Source organism: Carcharodon carcharias, chromosome 7 (assembly GCF_017639515.1).
Source record: "Carcharodon carcharias isolate sCarCar2 chromosome 7, sCarCar2.pri, whole genome shotgun sequence".
Classification (NCBI taxonomy): Eukaryota; Metazoa; Chordata; class Chondrichthyes; order Lamniformes; family Lamnidae; genus Carcharodon; species Carcharodon carcharias.
This window is the reverse complement of record NC_054473.1, coordinates 185834712-185856171: the sequence shown is the minus strand read 5'-3', so window position 1 is coordinate 185856171 and position 21460 is coordinate 185834712. Positions and strand designations below refer to the sequence as shown.

General features: G+C 44.2%; 1 protein-coding gene across 2 annotated transcripts in view; it reads right to left on the bottom strand.

The window, feature by feature from the left end:
• cdh5 (cadherin 5) overlaps positions 1-21460 on the bottom strand; it is a 57136-nt gene that overhangs the window by 12920 nt on the left and 22756 nt on the right. For both annotated transcript variants that reach the window (XM_041192096.1, XM_041192097.1), the window contains exons 2-9: positions 17234-17412; positions 12799-13090; positions 11752-11871; positions 10027-10194; positions 6887-7068; positions 3473-3714; positions 2499-2635; positions 1659-1771 (exon numbers count right to left, since the gene is read on the bottom strand). In XM_041192096.1, coding sequence (XP_041048030.1) covers positions 1659-1771; positions 2499-2635; positions 3473-3714; positions 6887-7068; positions 10027-10194; positions 11752-11871; positions 12799-13090; positions 17234-17398 — 1419 coding nt within the window. In that variant the 5' untranslated portion in view covers positions 17399-17412. The remainder of the gene's footprint in view (positions 1-1658; positions 1772-2498; positions 2636-3472; positions 3715-6886; positions 7069-10026; positions 10195-11751; positions 11872-12798; positions 13091-17233; positions 17413-21460) is intronic.

Below are 21460 nucleotides of genomic sequence, written 5' to 3'. Positions count from 1 at the left end.
AATCTGCCATCCTTACCTGGTCTGGTCTACACGTGATTACAGACCCACAACAAGGTGGTTGACTCTCAACAGCCTTCTGAAATGGCCAAGCATGTGACTTACTTCAAAGGCAATTAGGGATGGGCAACTATTTCTGACCAAACCAGTGTTGCCCACATCCCGTGAAAGAATAAGTCATAAGTTATGGATTCATACCTAGCACAAAAGAAGATGTTGGTGGTTGTTGAAGGTCCATCATTTCAGTTCCAGGATATAACTGCAGGAACTCCTTAGAGTAGTATCCTAGGCCCAGCCATCATCAGCTGCTTCATCAATGACCTTCCTTCCACCATAAGGTCAGAAGTGGGAATGTTCACTGATGATTGCACAATGTTCAGCACCATTCACGACTCCTCAAATACTGAAGCAGTCTGTGTCCAAATGCAGCAAGACCTGGACAATTTCCAGGCTTGGGCTGACAAGTGGCAAGTAACATTCATGCCACATAAGTGCCAGGCAATGACAATTTCCAACAAGAGAGAATCTAATCATCGCCCCTTGACATTCAATGGCATTAAAATCCATGAATTTCCCACTATCAACATCCTGGGGGTTACCATTGACCAGAAACTGTAGACATATAAATATTGTGGCTACAAGAACAGGTTAGAGGCTAGGAATCGTGCGACAAGTAACTCACCTCCTGACTCCCCAAACCCTGTTCAACATCTACAAGGCACAAATCAGGGGTGTGATGGAATACTCTCCGCTTGCCTGGATGAGTGCAGTTCCCACAACACTCAAGAACCTGACACCATCCAAGACAGCCATCTAGAGGAACTCACCAAGGCTCCTTCGACAGCACGTTCCAAACCCATGACCACTACCATCTAGAAGGACAAGGGCAGCAGATAGATGGGAACACCACCACCTGGAAGTTTCCTTCCAAGACACTCACCAGCTTGACTTGGAAATATATCGCCATTCCTTCATTGTCACTGGGTCAAGATCCTGGAACTCCCTCCCTAATGCACTGTGGTTGTATCTACACCACATGGACTGTAGCAGTTCTAGAAGGCAGCTCACCACCACCTTCTCAAGGGCAATTAGGGATGGACAATAAGTGCTGGCCTTGGTAGCAATGCTCCCATTCCATGAAAGAATTTTGAAAAATGTCCAGTAACATATGGGTCTGTTATTTTATAATATATAAAGTGTTATACCTAGTAGCTAACAGCGTGTTGGTATATAAGATATAGAGGAGTGTTATACTCAGTAATGTATCAGGGTCATTCTGTCTTTTTGCAAGTCTAAAATGAATTATAGAGTATCAACCTGTTTTACAATTTTCTATTTTTATTTCCATTGAGGATAGAGAGGGAAAGACAAAGAGGCAAAGAGAGAGAGAGAAAGAGAGAGACAAAGTTACAGAGAGAGTCAGTTAAACATGTAGTGAGACAGGTATAGGGAGACAGAAAGGGAGAGAGGAGAGGGAGACAGAGAAAGAGGGGGGGGAGAGAGAGAGGTGAATGTATTTGTGTGTGTTTGAGAGAGAGACATGAGGGAGTACAAGGTGTTAAGAGATATATAGTGAGTGTGAGAGAGAGAGAGAGGGAAGAAGGGCAGTGTGTCCTTGCAGATATACCATTATTCAAATTAACTGAATAAACTGCACTCACTGTTCCAGCTACATCATCTTCACAGACATGAGGATTATAATTTTCAGCCAAAGTTGGAGCATTATCATTTTTATCCAGCACTTTAATCGTTACTTGAGCAATGGATGTGGAATCTGTAAAACAAGAAATGGCATAGCGATAATAAAAGAGCGAAGGCTGACAGGTTTTGAAACACAAAACCCCTCATTTTACAGATGCAGACTGAGCTGATGGGTGTTTCTGTTATTGTGAACTAAAGAGGGTGAATGATGAGAAATGGGCAATGTGTGAGCTTTGCAGTAGGAGAGAGGTTATGGGTCGCAAGTCCCCACATCCAGTGTAGAGCTCCGTTCACTTGACCAGGAGGTGTGACACAACCAACACTTACACTCAATCCCTTGTAAACAAGCATGTAAAAAAAGTAAAGATTTCATTTATATGGTTTAGGGAGGGAATTCCAGAGCTTAGGGCCCAGGCAGCTGTAGGTATATAGTCAAGATGGAGATATGTAAATCAGAGGTACTCAAGGAATGGAGAGATTTCAGAGGTTTGGAGATGGAGGAGATTGCAGGGGTTGGGAGGGTTGAGGCCATGGAGAGATCTGAAAAGCAGATTGAGAATTTTGAAATCATGGCTTGCTGGACTGGGCCTCAATGTCATTCAGCGAGCACAGGGACGAGTGATGAACAGGAATTGATGTGAGTTAGAATGCCAGCAGCTGAGTTTTGGATGAGTTGAATGTTACAGAGGGTACAAGGTAGGAAACTGATAGGAGAATATTGGAATAATTGAGTCTGGAGGTAATAAAGCCTGAATGAAGGTTTCAGCAGCAGGTGAGTTGAGGCAGGAGTGGAGACTTACTGCTTTTACCGACTTCATGGGCTTCCACTGTGATGTTGTGCCAAGCAATAGCTTCTCGATCCAGCTTCATTCTTGTTGTAATAATTCCATTGTCTTTCCCAATTTTAAAATGGTTCACCCCATCTCTTAATGAATAGCTGGAAGAACAGAATGCATGTTAGAACAGCAAGTAATCACAATGCAGGGCACAAAATGCTTATTTAACTACCATAAATTATTCTTGAACTTTTGAAATTACATATTTCATAGACAATAACATTAAGCATTAAGAGTACAAGTAGAAATTATACAATAACAGATACCCGGGAGTGAGTTACAGACTGGATTCTAATCGAGTGTTTTGGGGTGGTTTTTATTTAGAATAACATATACCCGGGAGTGAGTCACGGTCTGGAATCTAATTGCGGGGTTCGGGGTGGTTTATATATAGAATAACAGATACCCGGGAGTGAGTTACAGACTGGAATCTAATTGCGGGGTTCGGGGTGGTTTATGTAGAGAATAACAGATACCCGGGAGTGAGTTACAGACTGGAATCTAATTGAGGGGTTCGGAGTGGCTTATATCTAGAATAACAGATACCCAGGAGTGAGTTACAGACTGGAATCTAATCGAGGCATTGGGGGGGGTTTATATATAGAATAACAGATACCCGTGAGTGAGTTACAGACTGGAATCTAATCGAGGCATTCGGGGGGGTTTATATATAGAATAACAGATACCCAGGAGTGATTTACAGACTGGAATCTAATCGAGGGGTTCGGGTGGTTTATATATAGAATAACAGATACCCGGGAGTGAGTTACAGACTGGATTCTAATCGAGGTGTTCAGGGGGGTTGTGAGGGAGCTGCTGACTAATTCCAGAATTCTCTGTTTTCGTTTCAGATTTCCAGCATCCACAGTTTGATTTTATTTTCGTTTAATTTATTTTCCGTGTGTATCCATGTGGATTGATTACATTTGAGCTCTTACCCGATTTTATTTTTTGTCTGGTCAGGGTCCTTTGCCAAAACCGTCCCCACCGATGTGTCAGCGGGAAGGTTCTCGGAGACACGAAAGGTGTAGTGGTCTCGGCTGAACAATGGAGGCTCATCCACATCTAGTACTTCAAATATGAGAACCGTCTTGGTCTTGTACTTCCTCCCCTTCACGAGTGTGGGATTCTCTGCTTCCACTTCAAGCCGGTGCAATCGCTGCTTCTCAAAGTCCAGGGGCTGTTAGAATATAAAGCAGAGAGTGACCAGCGGAATAAGTTGCAGCACTGGTTTACCAGTTGGTAGAAGCAAACTCAGAAGATGAGGAACAATTCAAAATGCTAACGCAGACGGCATGGAAGTTCTCGAGGGCAGAGGGAGACACACATCAGACAAGGGTGTAAAGGAAGAGAATTGGGGACACATTTCTTTTTGTGGACTGAGGGGAAATTCAGCTGAGAGGAATGTTAATGATGGGAAATGGAAGGGTCTTTCGTGCTTTTTGCACCCAATGTCGACATCAAACATCTCAGGGCATCAATAGTACAGGCGAAATACACAGTAAAGCTTCCCCAACACTATTCCACCAAACATTCCCAGGCCTGGATGAGTGCAGCTCCAACAACACTCAAGAAGCTTGACACCATCCAGGACAAAGCAGCCCCACTTGATTGGCAATCCATTCACCGCCTTCCACATTCACTCCATCCACCACTGATGCACAGTGACAGCAGTGTGTATAATAATAATAGTATTTTGTTCAAGAAATGTGTAAAATTAAAGTGTATGGGATTGGGCTAGTGTATTGAGATGGATAGAAAACTGGCTGGCAGACAGGAAACAAAGACTAGGAATAAACGAGTCTTTTTCCGAATGGCAGGCAGTGACTAGTGGGGTACTGCAGGGATCGGTGCTGGGACCCCAGTTATTCACATTATATATGAATGATTTAGATGAGGGGATTAAATGTAATATCTCCAAATTAGCAGATGACACAAAGCTGGGTGGGAGGGTGAGCTGTGAGGAGGATGCAGAGATGCTTCAGTGTGATTTGGACAAGCTGAGTGTGTGGGCAAATGCATGGCAGATGCAGTATAATGTGGATAAATGTGAGGTTATCCATTTTGGTAGCAAAAACAGGAAGGCAGATTATTATCTGAATGGCTATAAATTGAGAGGGGGGAGTGTGCAACGAGACCTGGGTGTCCTCATATACCAGTCGCTGAAGGTAAGCATGCAGGTGCAGCAGGCGGTAAAGAAGGCAAATGGTAGTCTTGCTGCAATTGTACAGGGCCTTAGTGAGACCACACCTGGAATATTGTGTGCAGTTTTGGTCTCCTTATCTGGGGAAGGATGTACTTGCTATGGAGGGAGTGCAGTGAAGGTTTACTGATGGTGGGGGAAGTCCAGAACCAGGGGTCACAGTCTGAGGGTATGGGGTAGACCATTTAGGACTGAAATGAGGAGAAATTTCTTCACCCAGAGAGTGGTGAGTCTGTGGAATTTGTTACCACAGAAAGTGGTTGAGATCAAAACATTGTGTGTTTTCAAGAAGGAGTTAGATATAGCTGTTGGGGTGAAAGGGATCAAAGGATATGGGGAGAAAGTGGGAGCAGGCTATTGAGTTGGATGATCAGCCATGATCATAATGAATGGCGGAGCAGGCTCGAAGGGCCGAATGGCCTCCTCCTGCTCCTATTTTCTATGTTTCTATGTTAAATGCATTCGCAAGCAAAAGGTTGAATTGTAGTGTAACTTATATTAAAAAATTCACATATAGTCTAAGTAATCAGGTTAGAAACATGGTAAGATGTAACAGTCATTTAGTATCAAAAATAGACAAATAAATTCAGAAGTAAAGAGGGGAATGGAGAACAGGATATTAAAAGAAGGAATATTGAATTAATATTATATTAAAATTACAAACCAATACTCCATTTCCACATTACAGACACTGAACTACATATAGATTTCATTATTTAATAACTTCATCAGGACCTGATCCATGTAAGCCTTGGGGCTACATTAATACCTTTCCATCCTGTATCCTTTGCAGATGAATTTAGTCGACGTTCTGAGGTGCCTTGATTGCTCTGTGTGCGGTGGTGGTAATCAGTTCTGAAATTGGGTAGATCGTGTAAGGGATTTTCTGAGCTTAGTGCAGATATTAACTTCTCTGTTTGGTAGAGTTTCGGGCTTTGTGACATGATATGCATTGTCATTCGTCTGGTACAGAGTGCCTAAGATCAATCTCAGTGTGTGTTTCTGTATCCTTTCAATCTGGGCGGTGTGTGCGTGTGTAAACCAGGGTACCTTATGTGAACAGCATACTCGACCAAGGGACAGATGTAGCCAGTGTACATCAACAATAGGTTGTGGGCAGGGAGTCTGACAGGGATGAGGAATCTGAGGATGAACATCTGTTTAATTGACATTTTGGTGTCATGCCCCTCCAAGTCACTCACCATCCTGACTTGGAAATATATCGCCGTTCCTTCACTGTCGCTGGGTCAAAATCCTGGAACTCCCTCCTTAACAGGCACGGTGGGTGTACCTACACCACATGGACTGCAGCGGTTCAAGAAGGCAGCTCACCCACCACCTTCTCAAGGGTAATCGGAGATGGGCAGTAAACACTGGCCCAGCCAGGGAAGCCCACATCCCGTAAAATGAATAATAAAAAAAATACGCTGCAGCAACTCTCCAAGCCTTTTACAAAATCCTTTCATGGGATGTGGGTATTGCTGGCAAGGCCAGCATTTGTTGCCCATCCCTAAGTTCCCTTGAACTGAGGAGCTTGCTAGACCTTTTCAGAAGGCGTTTAAGAGGCAACCACATTGCTGTGGGCCTGGAGTCACATACAGGACAGACCAAGTAAGGATGGCAGAGTTCCTTCCCTAAATTAGCATTAGTGAACCAAATGTGTTCTTATAACAATTGTTGTTAGCTTAATGGTCATTATTACTGTAACTAGCCTTTAATTCCAGATGTTTTTAAAATTAATTAATTCCACCAGCTGCCATGATGGGATTTGAACCTGTGGGCCCAGAAGCCTGGGCCTCTGGATTGCTAATCCAGTGACATTATATTACACCCTCAACAGCACCTTCCAAACCTGTGATCCCTACCACCTAGGAGGACAAGGGCAGCAGATACATGGGAACACCGTCACCTGGAAGTTCCCCTCCAGGTCACTCACCACCCATTCCTTCACTGTCGCTGGTCAAAATCCTGGAACTCCCTCCCTAACAGCACTGTGGGTGTACCTACACCACATGGACTGCAGCCGTTCAAGAAGGCAGCTCGCAACCACCTTCTCAAGGGCAATTAAGGATGGGCAATTAATTGTGACCTAGCCAGCAAGGCCCACATCCTGTGAAAGAATAAAAAGTACAGCTATATGTCAATTTACCTCCTTTATTGTTATAAGACCCTCTTGTGTGCGTGGATCTGTTTTGATACGAAACAAACTGTTGGGACTGACAACTGTGTACAATATTTTCGCATTCTCTCCTTCATCCAGGTCCTCTGCTTTCACTCGCCCTATCGTAGCTCCAATCCTGGCAGCCTCTGACACAGAATAGTTGTACTGACCTGCAGATTTAATGAAATTCACATTCATATGGGGTGGGGGCTTCCTGGAAAAATAACAGTATGTTGACACATGACATTAATAATGTGCAAATTGGCCAGCAGTTCACAGGAATAAGCGGTATTTCCTGAGTTGGAAAACTCCAGAATTTGCTGTGCATGCAATCCACGCACCCTCACGGTGCACTTCACATCAACCCCATCTCACCCTTAGCCTTCCAGGATCTGTTGGATTTGCCAATGAAAATTGGCTTCAAGTTTTGAGCTTGACCACTCAAGACCTATTTCATCTCTCTCTTCTCGAAGCTGGTTAATTTGGTTTGGGAATCCCTCAACAGGTAGTCATGGTGCTCATACATTGAGAGAGAACCAGAAAGATTGAGTCTAGAGTTTAGAAGAATGAAATTTGATCTCATTGGCCAGGATTTTGCCCGCGTTGGGCGGGCTTGGCGGGGGGGTGAGCGGGAGCAGCCGCAGAAGCGACTGACACCCGTGATCGGGTCCTGAGCACGATTGCATGCTGTGGTGGGTGGGGGGGGGGGGCCAATTCAGGTCCGCCCAGCGTGAAAGGCGCACTGCAGTGCTCAGCGCTGCCTGGATTGGGGTGGGAGGAGGGCAAGCCCGTGAGTTGGCGCATGCGCGGAATTGTGCGCAATGAACGCTCCCTGAGGTACAACACTGCCTTAGAGAGCTGAAGATTTAAAAAACTGAAAAATAGAGAATTTTAAAATGTTAAAAAGGACACATGGGAACACCGACATGGAACATGAGGTTTCCAACAGCAATTGAAAATTAAATTAAAATTTTAACATTTCATTCATAACATGTCCCTGCTCATGTGACTCTGTCACATGAGCAGGGACATGTTATAAATGAAATGTTAAAATTTTTATTAAATTATCAATTGCTGTCAGAAACCTCATCCCACCCGTGGATGAGGTTTCCTAAAAAATCCAAAGGCCGCTTGGCCTTTCCACCTGCCCGCCAACCCTGCATGAGTGCGGAATGATGGATGTTGGGATGCTTGCCTGACATCATTGTGCATCATTTCATGCTTGTTTTGGGCTGGGTGTGTACCTGCCCGACGAGCGGAAAATTCTGCCCATCTTCGAGCATTTTGACAGGATGGAACGCTGAGAGGCTGTTTCCTCCGGCTGGAGTGTCCAGAACCAGAGGTCATAATCTCAGGATAAGGGAAAGTCCACTTAGCGACTGAGATGAAGAGAAATTCCTTCACTCAGAGGTTTGTGAATCTTTGGAATTCTCCACCCTCAGAGGTCGGTGGATTTCGGCTGGTCGGTTATATTCAAGACCAAGATTGAAATGTTTGTGAACACTGAGTGAATCAAAGGATATGGGGATAAGGCGGGAAGGTGGAGTTCAAGAAGATTGGTCATTATCTTGCTGAATGGTGGAGCAGGCTAGATGGGTGCAATATAACTTGCTTCTATCACTTACATTCCTTTGTGTTTATAACCCTTAAATTAAGTTGTGAGCTATATACCTGATATTATGGTAGCTTAAGATACATTTTGCAGCATTGATACAGCTAAGCAGAATGATGAATTATACCATGAAAATTCACAGTTATAATTGATACTGTTAGTAGCAACTAAACATTATGGGCGAGATTTTCTGCATCCACCCGCTCGGTCCAGCCGCAATCAGTGGTCTTCTGGCTGGGGCACCACCTCACCCTCGATGGGGCAGGAAAACCCCGGCCTATATGTCCATATTTGGGTTGACTGGGGGTGGAGGGGAAGAGTGTGAAGAAAATACAATTAGAAGGGGAGGTGTTGAGCGAAATAAAGACCTTTGGCTATTTGAACCCATTGGTAACAAAATTCTAGCTTCCAGCAGTACTTTTTACATCTTGTCAATTTCCTTCACTCAAGAAGGTGGGGACATAGAATAACATCAAGCCTACAGAGATGAAACAGTCCTTTCCGCTCAATTGCTCTGTGTTTGCGCTAATGTTTTACACAAGCCTCTTTCCACCCTACTTCACCTCAGCCTATCAGTATTGTTATGATCCCTGTGGAAACAGTCAGCTGTTTAGCATGCCTGAGCTATTCACTCCACTTTTCGGATTCAGTCCCTTTTAGTTTTCTTGTACATCGCTCCCTAAGAGCTTCTGAAATTCTACTATCCTTTTAATTGCCAAACAGAAAACTGATTTTTTTTGTAGAGAGCTCAGCTTAGTCCTAAACACACCAGTAGTTTGATAACTGTGTCCGGCTCAGTACTTCTTTGTCTCTGCATCTGTTCTGACTGCCTTCTGCCTCCAGCTCTCCTTTGTATCTGCAGCTCTCCTTTATGTCTGCAGATCTCCTTTATGTCTGCCAGCCATTCAGCTTCTGGTCTTATTGCTTCCTATTGGTACTGCTTCCAGGTCAAAGTTTTCCAGGTGACATGGACCAATATTTCTTATTATACAAGAGGATTTCAATTGATCCCTTTACAGTTGATGCAAATTATTAAAAGCCCTTTTCACACATTTTTAAAAACAATGAGAGATTCCACAGACATTTTTAAGAAATTACAGTTTCCTTGCTGTACTCTTTCCAAGTTAAAGATTGTCATGGTATATCCTTCTATCCTTTTCTCTCCTCATGTGCTTATCTAGCTTCCCCTTAAACACATCTATATCTTCCTAAGATTGGAGGAAGATCATTTAGGTGGAAAATGAGGAATCCAATTTTGCACACAAAGGGCAGTTGAAATCTACAGTTCTCTTTCTGCATTACTTGGGGGGGGGTCAATTGTATTTTTCAAGACTGAGATCGATACATTTTTGTTGGGTTAAGATGTCAGGATTTAGTAATTAAGGCGTGCAAATGGGCTTGTGATACAAATCAGCCATGATCAAATTGAATGGCAGAGTGGGCACAAGGTCTTCAATGGTTTACTCCTGTTTTTATGTCCATGTGTTAGTCACCAGTAAGTTTGAAGGGATCTTACGGTGTGGGAAGTAGGGTGCGTTGTCATTGATATCAGTCAGAGAGATGTACACAGTAGCAGTTGAGCTCATTCCTCCAGGATCAAGGCCCATGTCCTTAGCTTGGACAATGATGTGATAGTCTTTTTTCCTTTCCCTGTCCAGGTCAGGGTTCTTAACTCGTAGGAGTCCTAGGAAAATAAGAAGAAAAACATTTTCAATCAATCGTGTCCTTTTCGACTACTGTGAGTTTTATATCACAGGCAAACTCTGTAAAGAAATCAGGACTTGCAACGATGTCCTGTCCTTCTCATATCTCCGCGAAATGTCCCATGAAATGTGTCAGGTTAAAGTGCGGTGACTGTTACACACAACAAAGCGCCACAGATACTCCATTTCGGTAAGGTTGGTCGAGAGGCCAGGGCACTGTGGAGAACTCCTCTGCTCTGTTTCAAAAAGTGACCCTGGGATCTTAAACATCCTACCCTGCGAGGGTAGATGGAGCATCACTTTGGTGCCTAATCTGAAAGATAGCGCCTTGAACAGTGCAGCACTCCCTCTGTCCTGCACTGGGAGTGCCAGCCTGGATTAGGTACTCAAACCTCTGGAGCGAGATTCAATGTGAGCATAGTGTCATTAATGCGTTATTGCTGTCTCATTAATGTCCTGTTATTGATTATTATTGTACGGTTATATGGACCTGAGCAGTCTCCTGGCACAGTGGGTAGCATCCCTGCCTCTGAGTCAGAATATCTGGGTTTGGGTTCCTCCCCAGGGCTTGGTGGCCAAGGACATAATGCAGCTTCAACCTGCAAATCCTTCCAGCACACACCAATGGCAGACAGTAAGAGCAGGAGAGATAATGTTGGAGCCTCTCCCATCACTGCTCATAACTCCAGACCACAACCAGCATCTAAAGGGTGCATGTTGCCATGGCAACTTGGACTCTCCAGGTGAACTATATCCACCTTATGGATCTGAGCTAGGCTGCAACTGACAGTGAGAAGAGTGGAAAATCAGAGGGTGTGCTCTCTGTGGCATTCTCACATGCTAAGGTGGCGTTCCCATGAGGGTCTTCGATTCAGGCCATTCAAACTTTGAGTCTTAAGAATCAGTGACTCAGTAACCAAAGTGTGCACAGTAATGCCCAACAGATCACAAAGGGGTAAATGATTAGGTTATTTTCTTTGCAGGGGCTTGCTGAGAGTTTAAATATTTGACCCGAGGATATTGGGGAGAATTCTCCTGCCCTTCTTCGAAATAGTGGCTGCGGGATCTTTTATATCCACCCGAGAGGTGAGGTGGTGGGTTCTCGGTTTAATGTCTCGTCTAAAAGGCAGAAAATAAAAACAGCCAAGCCAACAAAAAAAAAGAAAATGGAATGAGAGGCTGAGAAAGTGAGGGGGAAATTGTTTTTTTTTAAGCAGAATGTTGATTGCTCTTTGCTGGAATGTTTTAAACCTTTGCCTCTTCGTTACTCCAATCCAAACTGGCCCGGAGTACACACCGGCTGCTGACTTGCTCGGGAGCCTGGCTGGAGTTTCATAGCCTCCTTCGCAGCGGGGGAGGGGCTGGAAAACATGACGAAGCCGCATTGACTTCGGGCGGGATCAGAAAATCCCGCTGGCGGGAGGGGCTGTAAAATCCACCCCCCCCCCCCCCCAATGTCTCACGCTTCGAAAGAAGGCTTACTTCATCCTGACGGCTTGGGCGGGGTGAGGTTGGAGTAGATGATGAACTCTGCTTACCTGTTTCCTGCTCAATGAAGAAATTCTCCAGGTTGTTCAGGAGCTTGTAGGTTACGTTCGTGTGCTTGCCCACGGTAGGGTCATCTGGGTCGTGAGCACTCACGGTGAGAATGGATGTCCCTGAGGTGGGGGTGGGGGGGGGGGGGGTGAAAATAACAGACACGTTATCATGTGGGGCATTCAAATCCCACTCTGTCCGCAATATTAACAAATATTAATACCCTGTGCTTTTGTGCGACATTCCTCTCGCCTCCACTTTTGGTGGAAAGGCTAAACCATTCAGGTGAAAGAGGTTAAAACATGCCTCAGACCGCACAGGAATGTCACAGGAAAGATGTGAAGCATCTGTCCCTTGGTATCCCAGGCAACATCAGTCCGTTGCTTGCACTCAAACACAGAGAGTCGCCTGTTGTCCCCAACTTGGTTTTATTGTTACTCCATCTGTGCACAGTGAGGCTGAAACAAAGGCCAATATTACAGCACAAACATCAAAAATAACTAATTCCTATTAACGCTAAACACTAACTGTTTGAAATGCTGTGAGGGCCACTTTGCCTTAAAGGTAAAGTGGTGGAGTAGGACATGCTAACCCTAGCAGAAATACTCCAATCCCAGACAGTAGGGGGAGGGGGCAATTCACATGTTCAGAGGGGGTTTGGGGGAAACTGGGATTTGTGAGCGAGCTTTAGTAGTAGGTACTCATATTTAATCCCATCCTGGACCTGTTCTGGGTGTGTTTGATGGGGGCAGTGTAGAGGGAAATTTACTCTATACCTAACCCCGTGCTGTACCTGTCCTAGGAGTGTTTGATGGGGACAGTGTAGAGGAGGCTTTACTCTGTATCTAACCCCGTGCTGTACCTGTCCTGGGAGTGTTTGATGGGGACAGTGTAGAGGGAGCTTTACTCTGTATCTAACCCCGTGCTGTACCTGTCCTGGGAGTGTTTGATGGGGACAGTGTAGTGGGGGGGGGGGGGGGGGGGGCGGAAAGCTTTGCAGTACATCTAACCCTCTTTGACCCCATTGGCTCAAATTGCCTTGTTCTTACCTCTGTCAGACATCTCAGGAACAGTTCCATTAAATGGGTCTTTTGTAAATATGGGTGCATTGTCATTCAGGTCCAGTACCTGAACGCTAAAGTTGGTTGAAGGACCCATTTGTTTCCTAGTCTTTATGTCAATCACAAGTCCTTCTAGGTTATAACGAGCCTTCTTCTCTCGGTCCAATGGCCTGTAGACACCGATATTTCCATTGTCTGCATCCACCTTAAAAATAGTTCCCACTCCCTCACCACGTAACTCATATTTAGTAACGCCCTTCTTGTGCCACATTGAGTTAATCTGGAAAGGACAATAGACATATTTCACCATTAAATATTTGGATATTCACAGTTCTTTTCTCCAGCTGTGAGATTCAACATTTGGTGCTGGGAAATCCCTGCCCACCCACCAAATCTCACTCACACATCATCACCCCCACCCTCGCTGCCCCTGTGTTCACTGAAAACTCTCAATCCAGCGTAATGCTATGTTAAAATTCTCATCCTTGTTTTCAAATACCTCCATGGTGAGTAAGGTTAAGGGCAGTGTGGATACAATGTGATTAGTTTCATTGCTCGAACAAAGAGCCAGCACAGATGCAATGGGCTGAAAGGTCCATCTCTATAATGAATCTGTATTCCTCTAGGAAGAGGATAAAGTCTGCCTATTTTGAGATTTATTCCTCCACTCCATTTTTTTTATGAAGCTGCGTCTGTCATTGGCGTACAAATCAATTTCAGTGTTGTGTAGTTTCCTCTTTCTGTGCCAGCCATGCCTTCGTTGTCAGCACTCTTGCTTCTAAAAAACAGGATTCCAGGTTCAAGTCTCACTCCAGGGCTGACACTCCAATGCAGTACTGAGGGAACTGGAGGTGCCATCTTTCAGATGAGATGTCAAACTGAGGCACCTGCTTGGGTAGATGTAAAAGATCCCAAGGCACGATTACAAAGAGTAGCAGGTGAGTTACCCCTGGTGTCCTGGCCAATATTTATCCTTCAACCAACATCACAAAAAATAAATTTTCTGGCCATTATCACGTTGCTTTTTGTGGGAGCTTGCTGTGTGTAAATTGGCTGTTGCAGTTCCTTTGTTACATCAGTGACTACACTTTAAAAAGTACTTCATTGGCTGTAAAGTGCTTTGAGACATGTGGTGGTTGTGAAAAGTGTTATTTAAATAAAAGTCTTTATTTTCCCCTTGAGATCCTGCCAACTATCAAGTTTGAGGTTTATAGGGTATCTCCAGTATATGCACCATTGCTGGGTTCTTCTGGCACGAGAAAGGAACTCCGCACTGCACATATTTAAAAGCTTTATCCTTATTGCTATTTTTAATTTTTATCCTGGACTTTCCCTCCAGAACAAAAGCATTCTCTTCTCAGTTTCTGGAAGGTCACACCCCATGAAAGCCACAAAGTAGCTGGCTCAGTTCAAGCAACAGGAACCCAACAACAGAGCCTATAATGGAGATACCCTAGAAAACTCAAAGCATCCGGCAACTGATCCATTTAGTCTGACTTTCCTGGGAGATGTTGCACCTTTGCCTGCAGAACAGATTCAATCTCTACATGCCTTTTTCATCTTGCGACATCAACACCACCTGAAAAGCGGATCATACAACACCGCTCTCCAGCCAGATGAACTGTAAACGCCTGCGTGAAAGAATTCCTCATTAGACTCTGACCATGGGTCTCTGGAAATCAAATGAACCAATTTTCAGTTTTCCCGTGGTCCTTGTACTGCAAACCTCCTTTTCGATATCCCCCATTTACTGTGTGAATGCGGAGTGGGAATTTGCGGTCAATCCGTTCACAGGTTTTGGATGAGTGAGTTAAACAAACCTCCTGAGTTAATCCTAACTTGAGTTTGCTGTGGATTAATATTAAATTGGAACATATCAAAACCGAGGAGTTGGGAAAAAAATATACCACCACTTATTCATTAAAACAAACTAAATCAAAACCCATTCTGTTTATGGAGAGGTGGTAAGTGGAAATCAGTGTTGTTTGAACTGACCATACCCCACCACCATCCTGTCTGTAACACTCCAACATTGGCCCCCCCCCCCACTCCAACATTTCTCCAAATTCTTATCCCCAGATCCCAGGGCTTAACCATGTTTATTATAGAAGTTCCATGTTCCTGGAATGTTGCTCAACTCGTACCCTCCAACCCCACCAAAACTCTCCCACCAACTCAGTCCTTGGGACTCGGACCCTCCAGTAAAATTGTTGGATCCTGAGACCCCCATCACAGTAAAGCCAGATGTCGTAATCCCTTCCCACTGCTTTCAGGTCCCACAGTCATTTACCAAGGCTTGTGAGTCAGTGTCACAGTAATACTGTTTGGCAATAGACCGATATTCCAAGAAAACCTCTTCCTCAATAGGAGGCTCAACGCCATCTAGAACTACCAGCTAGAGGACAAAGGCTGACATAGGGATTTCTATCCATGGGTTCACATGCTGTGAATTTGGACCTCATTTATGATGTCAGTACGTCTATTTAAAGAGAGGCTGGAATTTATATTGTGCCTTTCATAACCTGAGGGTGCACCAAAGTCCTTTACAGCTAGCGAAGTATTTATTTGATGTGTAGTCACAGTTGTAATGTAGAAAATGTTGCAGCTAATTTGTACACAGCAAGATCCCCAAAACAGCAACTGAATAATGGCCAGATAATCTGTCCCAGCTAAATTGGGTGAGGGATAAGTATTGGCCCAGGACTCAGTGGTCAACTTCCCTGCTCTTCTTCAAATAGTAGTCATGAGATCTTTCACATCCACCTAAGAGGGAAGGCATTTAATGTCCCATTTGAAAGACAGCACCCCCAATAGTACAGCACACCCTCGGTACTGCACCAGGATTGTCAACCTGAATTGTGTGGTCAAGACTCTGGAGTGAAACTTGAACCTACAATCTTCTGACTCATAGGCTATATCTGATACCAGAATTAATGAGAGAGAGGAGCCCTCAATATATATGTAGCTGCTGGCTTCAAACTAGCACCATACCCAGTGCAGACATGTCGTATTATGAACTTTCAGTCAATATTTTTAAAAATTGGACACAAGCAAGCTGTTGAGATGGGCTGTGAGTTCTGGCATTTGAATTACTGACAGTATCAAGCCTCCAGCAAACACCTAATTAAGTAAGGACATAGGTGAGGGTACCTCACAGCCATTTGTGGAATTCACACATCTCATTGTTTAAGGAAGGATCAACATCTAAATACTATGGAGTTTCCAGACTGCCTGTATCCATGTTTCATACTGGACAAAATGAAGATTGAAATTCAATGGCCAATATCAACTTCCCATTGTCTCACAATGGCCTGCCCTATCCAAATAAGACTGGCTGGTCCTCAGAATTGTTAACCCACAATAAAGGATGTGGAATCAACATGAACATGGAAAAGAACTTGAACCTGTGAAAAGCCACATGGTGACACAGCTAAGATCAGCTAAGAGCGGTTTGCAGGCAAATCCAGTAGATCCAAAAGTCACCAGCCAGTCTGAGGACCAGACTCTGAAACTAGCTGCAAGTTATCAAGCAGACAAAACACTTAATCTGTTCCAGAACCAACCACCTTGATATTTGACTACAAGAAATCTCGCAACCTGCTGTTGAGCTCTTCACTTTACAAGACCCTCACTTCAATTTTAAATCATTGAACCAATTCAATAAAGTCAGAGGCCTGCCACATGGGAGACTAGAAATCGTAAATCAGAGACCGAATTAACATAAAAATATACAAATTAGGAGCAGGAGTGGGCCACTTGGTCTTTTGGCCCTGCTCTGCCGTTTAATAAGTTCATGGCTGATCTGATCATAACCCCAATTCCACATTCCCACCTACCCCCCGATAACTTTCACCCCCTTGTTTATCAAGAATCTATCTACCTCTGCCTTCAAAATATTCAAAGACCCTGCTTCCACCGCCTTTTGAGGAAGAGAGATCCAAAGACTCACAACCCTCTGAGAGAAAAAAATTCTCCTCATCTCTGTCTTAACTGGGTGACTCTTTATTTTTAAACAGTGGCCCCTAGTTCTGGATTCCCCCACAAGAGGAAACGTCCATTAGTGTTAGGGTATTGGTTATGGTTAGGGTTAACTGTAACCTGTAAAAGTGCAGTATCTTTATCTGTATCCAATCTTTGTGTGTGTTTGTGTGTGTGTGTGTGTGTGTGTGTGTGAGTGTGTGTGTCATTTGTTAATTTAGGGCAATTGCGTGAGAATAAATAACCTTCTTTACTATTAATCTCACAAAAGCTTGCTGCTGAATTATTTAAGTGGAATACACACTCCAAGGGTAAGGTAATACACCCCTCTTTCCATGCAAAATATACAGATTACAGGCAGTAAGAGAGCACGTACATTTTTGCTGTAAGGCCAGCTAAAGCTCAGAAACAGGAAGGAGAATGTGAAAACTTTAAGCAATCTTACCGGTCCGATTTGTACAGGCTCTGATTTGCTCTCCCAGCAGGTAAGCTGGTTCCAGATCCAGTCCGATTGGAGGTCACTGCTGTTGCCTTTCATGCTCCGCCCAGGTTGTGCTGAGCAACTCACAATGTAGCTCACCAGCATTAGGAAGAGCATTGTTCTGGGCATGTTGGTGTCCAGACCTGTAACCCAAAGCAAAGCCTATTTCATTTCATCCTGTTGGTTTAGCAGATGCAGTATACAACACAGAGTCTGGGTCATATTATGACTATTCCAATGCTCTCCTGGATGACCTCCCATCTTCCACTCACTGTAAACTTGAGCTGATCCAAAACTCAGCTGCCCATACCCTAACTTATACCAAATCCCATTTATCCCTCACCCCTGCGCTAACTGACTGCCATTAGTCCCAGTCCAGCGATGTCTCGATTTTAAAACTCTTACCCTTGTTTTCAAATCCCTCCATGGCCTCTCCCTTCCCCTCCCCCCCACCTCTGTAACCCCCTTCAGTCCCACAACGCTCCGAGATAACAGAACTCATCTAATTTGTTGAAAGCAGAGATGATGAATGATTTCAAAAGGAAATTGGATAGGTACTTGGGAGGGGGGGGAATAAACTTACAGGGGTATGAGGGTAGAGCAGGGGAATGGGGCTGGCTGAATTGCTCTACATAGAGCCAGCATGGACTTGGTGGGCTGAATGGCTTCCATCTGTGCCGAATGGCAACGATCATTGCATTAATTGTACCCTGAAATATATGTATGGGTAACTGAGAAAGAAGGTACATTTATGTATAGCGCCTTTCGCAACTTCAGGGGTTCCAAAAGACTTCTGTTGTCACTGTTGCAAATTAGAAAATGTAGCAACCAATTGTCACAGCAAGGTAGCCCAAACAGGTATGCGATAATGATCAGGCAATCTGTTTGAGTGATATTGATTTAGGAATTATAGAATAGAATCACAGAATGGTTACAGCAAAGAAGGAGGCCATTTGGCCCATTGTGTCCATGCTGGCTCTCTGAAAGAGCAACTCACCATTGCTGTGTAAAATAAAAAACTCCTCACCCCCTCCTTTTGATGTTTTGATGCAGATTAATTAAGTTACCAATGCCAGGACCTTTTGTTAGACTTTATTCTCCTCTCTCCTTCCTACAGGGATATTAAAAACACAGCTTTGGAAACAGACCATATGAATCCGCAATGAATCACACTTATGGCCTCTTGCATTCAGCTGCCTGAGCTTTAGTGGAATGCAGCAGCTTAAAAGCAGGTCTGAACTTTATATAGGCTCCTCTAACACACCCTTCCTGTCATTTAACAGGAGAAAATATCTGCTGCGCTGCTTATCAGGCATTCCTTCCCACTGGAATTGTTTGTGTATTTGGGTAAAAAGCACCATCTTTTTCCACTGAGATAGCAAAGTGAAGGGTGGATGTTCACAATGCAGGATCCAGTCCCTTAAACGTTTTCAGTGTGGATTTATTGTTGAGCAGGATAGTATGTGACTAGAGAAAAAGATTTCATTCATCGAGTGTCCTTCAGAAAACTTTCAAAATACTTTCCTTCCAGCTAGGAAATTCCCTGAACGTAAGTGAATGTAAGATTATTTTGTACACAGGAGTATAATTTTGTATATTGCCTTTCCATATCTGAGTCAAAAGGCTGTTGGTTCAAGTCCCACTCCAGACTTGATCTAGGCTGATACTCCAGTGCAGTACTGAGGGAGTGCTGTACTGTCTGAACACTGTTTTTCATACGAGACATTAAACTGACAACTCAGCTGCCCTCTTGGCTGGATGTAAACAATTTTGTGACATTACCTTGAAGAGGAGTGGAGATCGCCCTGAGGCATGAAGATTTGTTTCAGTGTTAAACTTTTAAACAAAGGTTTTTTTAAAACTTTTAAAACATGTCCCCCCATGTGACACTATCACATGAGCTGGGATATGTTCAAGAATAAATGTATAAATTTTTATTAGATTTTAAAACACTTCATGAAACCTCATCCCGCCTGTGGATGAGGTTTCATGGAAAATACAAAGGTCACCTGGGCTCTTCACCTGCCCCCCCACCATCAACCTTAAGGTTGGATGGGCAGCTCATTAATTGAGTTAATTAGGTTTTAAATGGCCTTAATAAGCCTTTGACAGGGTGTGCAGCTGACTCGGCTGCGCGTCCTCCGAACTGAATATCTAAATGATGCGCGGTGATGTCCTGCCTGACATCACCCCACGTCATTTTAGGTGTTGGCGAGCGGGACCTGCCCCCTGCTTGCCAATGGGAAAATGCTGCCCCATGTTTCTTCCATGTTTCTCACACTCCCTCAGTACTGCACTAGATATGAAACACAGCTTTGGAAACAGACCATTTGAATCTACAATGAATCACACTTATGGCCTCTTGCATTTAGCTGCCTGAGTTGACTGGGAGTCTGTGTCTCTGTGTGTGTGTGTGTATGTGTGTGTGTGTGTGTGTGTGTGTGTGTGTATGGGGGTTTAATTAATCTGGGCAAGAGGTTTACAGGCTATCTGGGTGTTTGGAAACATGAAAAGGTTAGGCATGTTAAGTTTGAGGCACAAGCCAATAGGTTAGATCTGATATTTGCATTTTTAGATAAGTTGAGAGAGTTTGTTTGAATATCAAAAGAGTGTCAGAGGTCACAAGAAACATGTTCACGTCTTGCAAGAGTCCATAGGCAAATAGTAGAGGGGATATGATTTTTTTATTGACCCAAAAACAAAAACAAAGAGAGATGGATGCCTGAAAGATCTTATATTTGGAAGGGTTTGAGTTTCAAAGGGGCGTGAGAATGATGGGATGGAGATGAAAGGGGAAAAAGGTAAATTGGAGTTACTGTGGATAGCTGTTGATATAAAGATGGCTGTATAGTTGTTGAGCTAGCGATGGCTGGAGCTGTCTGAGCTGTTGAGACATCTGGAGCTCTGGGCTGGGTGAGGATGCAGTTTGAATCACCCATCCCATCAAGCCAGAAAAGTCTTGGGCTGCAGCAAGCAGTTTTATTCTGAAGTGGATTCCACCACAGAGTGGAAGAGGGTGAGGGTCATATGGTACACCTTTATTGAAGCTACACCAGTTTGCCTTGCGTAATATTACTGGATTTCATATTTAAACATCTATAAGGGAATGTTAAAAGCAAAAAACTGCGGATGCTAGAAATCCAAAACAAAAATAAAAATACCTGGAAAAACTCAGCAGGTCTGACAGCCTCTGCAGAGAGGAACACAGTTAACGTTTCGAGTCCGAATGACCCTTCAACAGAACTAAGTAAAAATAGAAAAGAGGTTAAGTATAAGCAGGTTTAAGGGGGGTGGGACAGGTAGAGCTGGATAGAGGGTCAGTGATAGGTGTGGATAGCCAAAAGATGTCACAGACAAAAGGACAAAGAGTTGTTGAAGGTGATGATATTATCTAAGGAAAGTGCTAATTAAGAGTAGAAAGCAGGACGAGCAAGGGACAGATAGCCCTAGTGGGGGTGGGGTGGGGTGAAGGAATCAAAAAAGGCTAAAAGGTAGAGATAAAACAATGGATGGAAATACATTTAAAAATAATGGAAATAGGTGGGAAAAGAAAAATCTATATAAATTATTGGAAAAAAAGACGGGGACGATCGGAAAGGGGGTGGGGATGGAGGAGAGAGTTCATGATCTAAAATTGTTGAACTCAATATTCAGTCCGGAAGGCTGTAAAGTGCCTAGTCGGAAGATGAGGTGCTGTTCCTCCAGTTTGTGTTGAGCTTCACTGGAACAATGTAGCAGGCCAAAGACAGACATGTGGGCATGAGAGCAGGGTGGGGTGTTGAAATGGCAAGCGACAGGGAGGTCTGGGTCATGCTTGCGGACAGACCGAAGGTGTTCTGCAAAGCGGTCACCCAGTCTGCGTTTGGTCTCTCCAATGTAGAGGAAACTGCAATGGGAGCAGCGAATGCATTAGACTAAGTTGAGGGAAGTGCAAGTGAAATGCTGTTTCACTTGAAAGGAGTGTTTGGGCCCTTGGACGGTGAGGAGAGAGGAAGTAAAGGGGCAGGTGTTGCACCTTCTATGGTTGCATGGGAAGGTACCGTGGGAGGGGGTTGAGCAGTAGGGGGTGATGGAGGAGTGGACCAGGGTGTCCCAGAGGGAACGATCCCTGCGGAATGCTGCCGGTGGGGGGGGTGAAGGGAAGATGTGTTTGGTGGTGGCATCATGCTGGAGTCGGCAGAAATGGTGGAG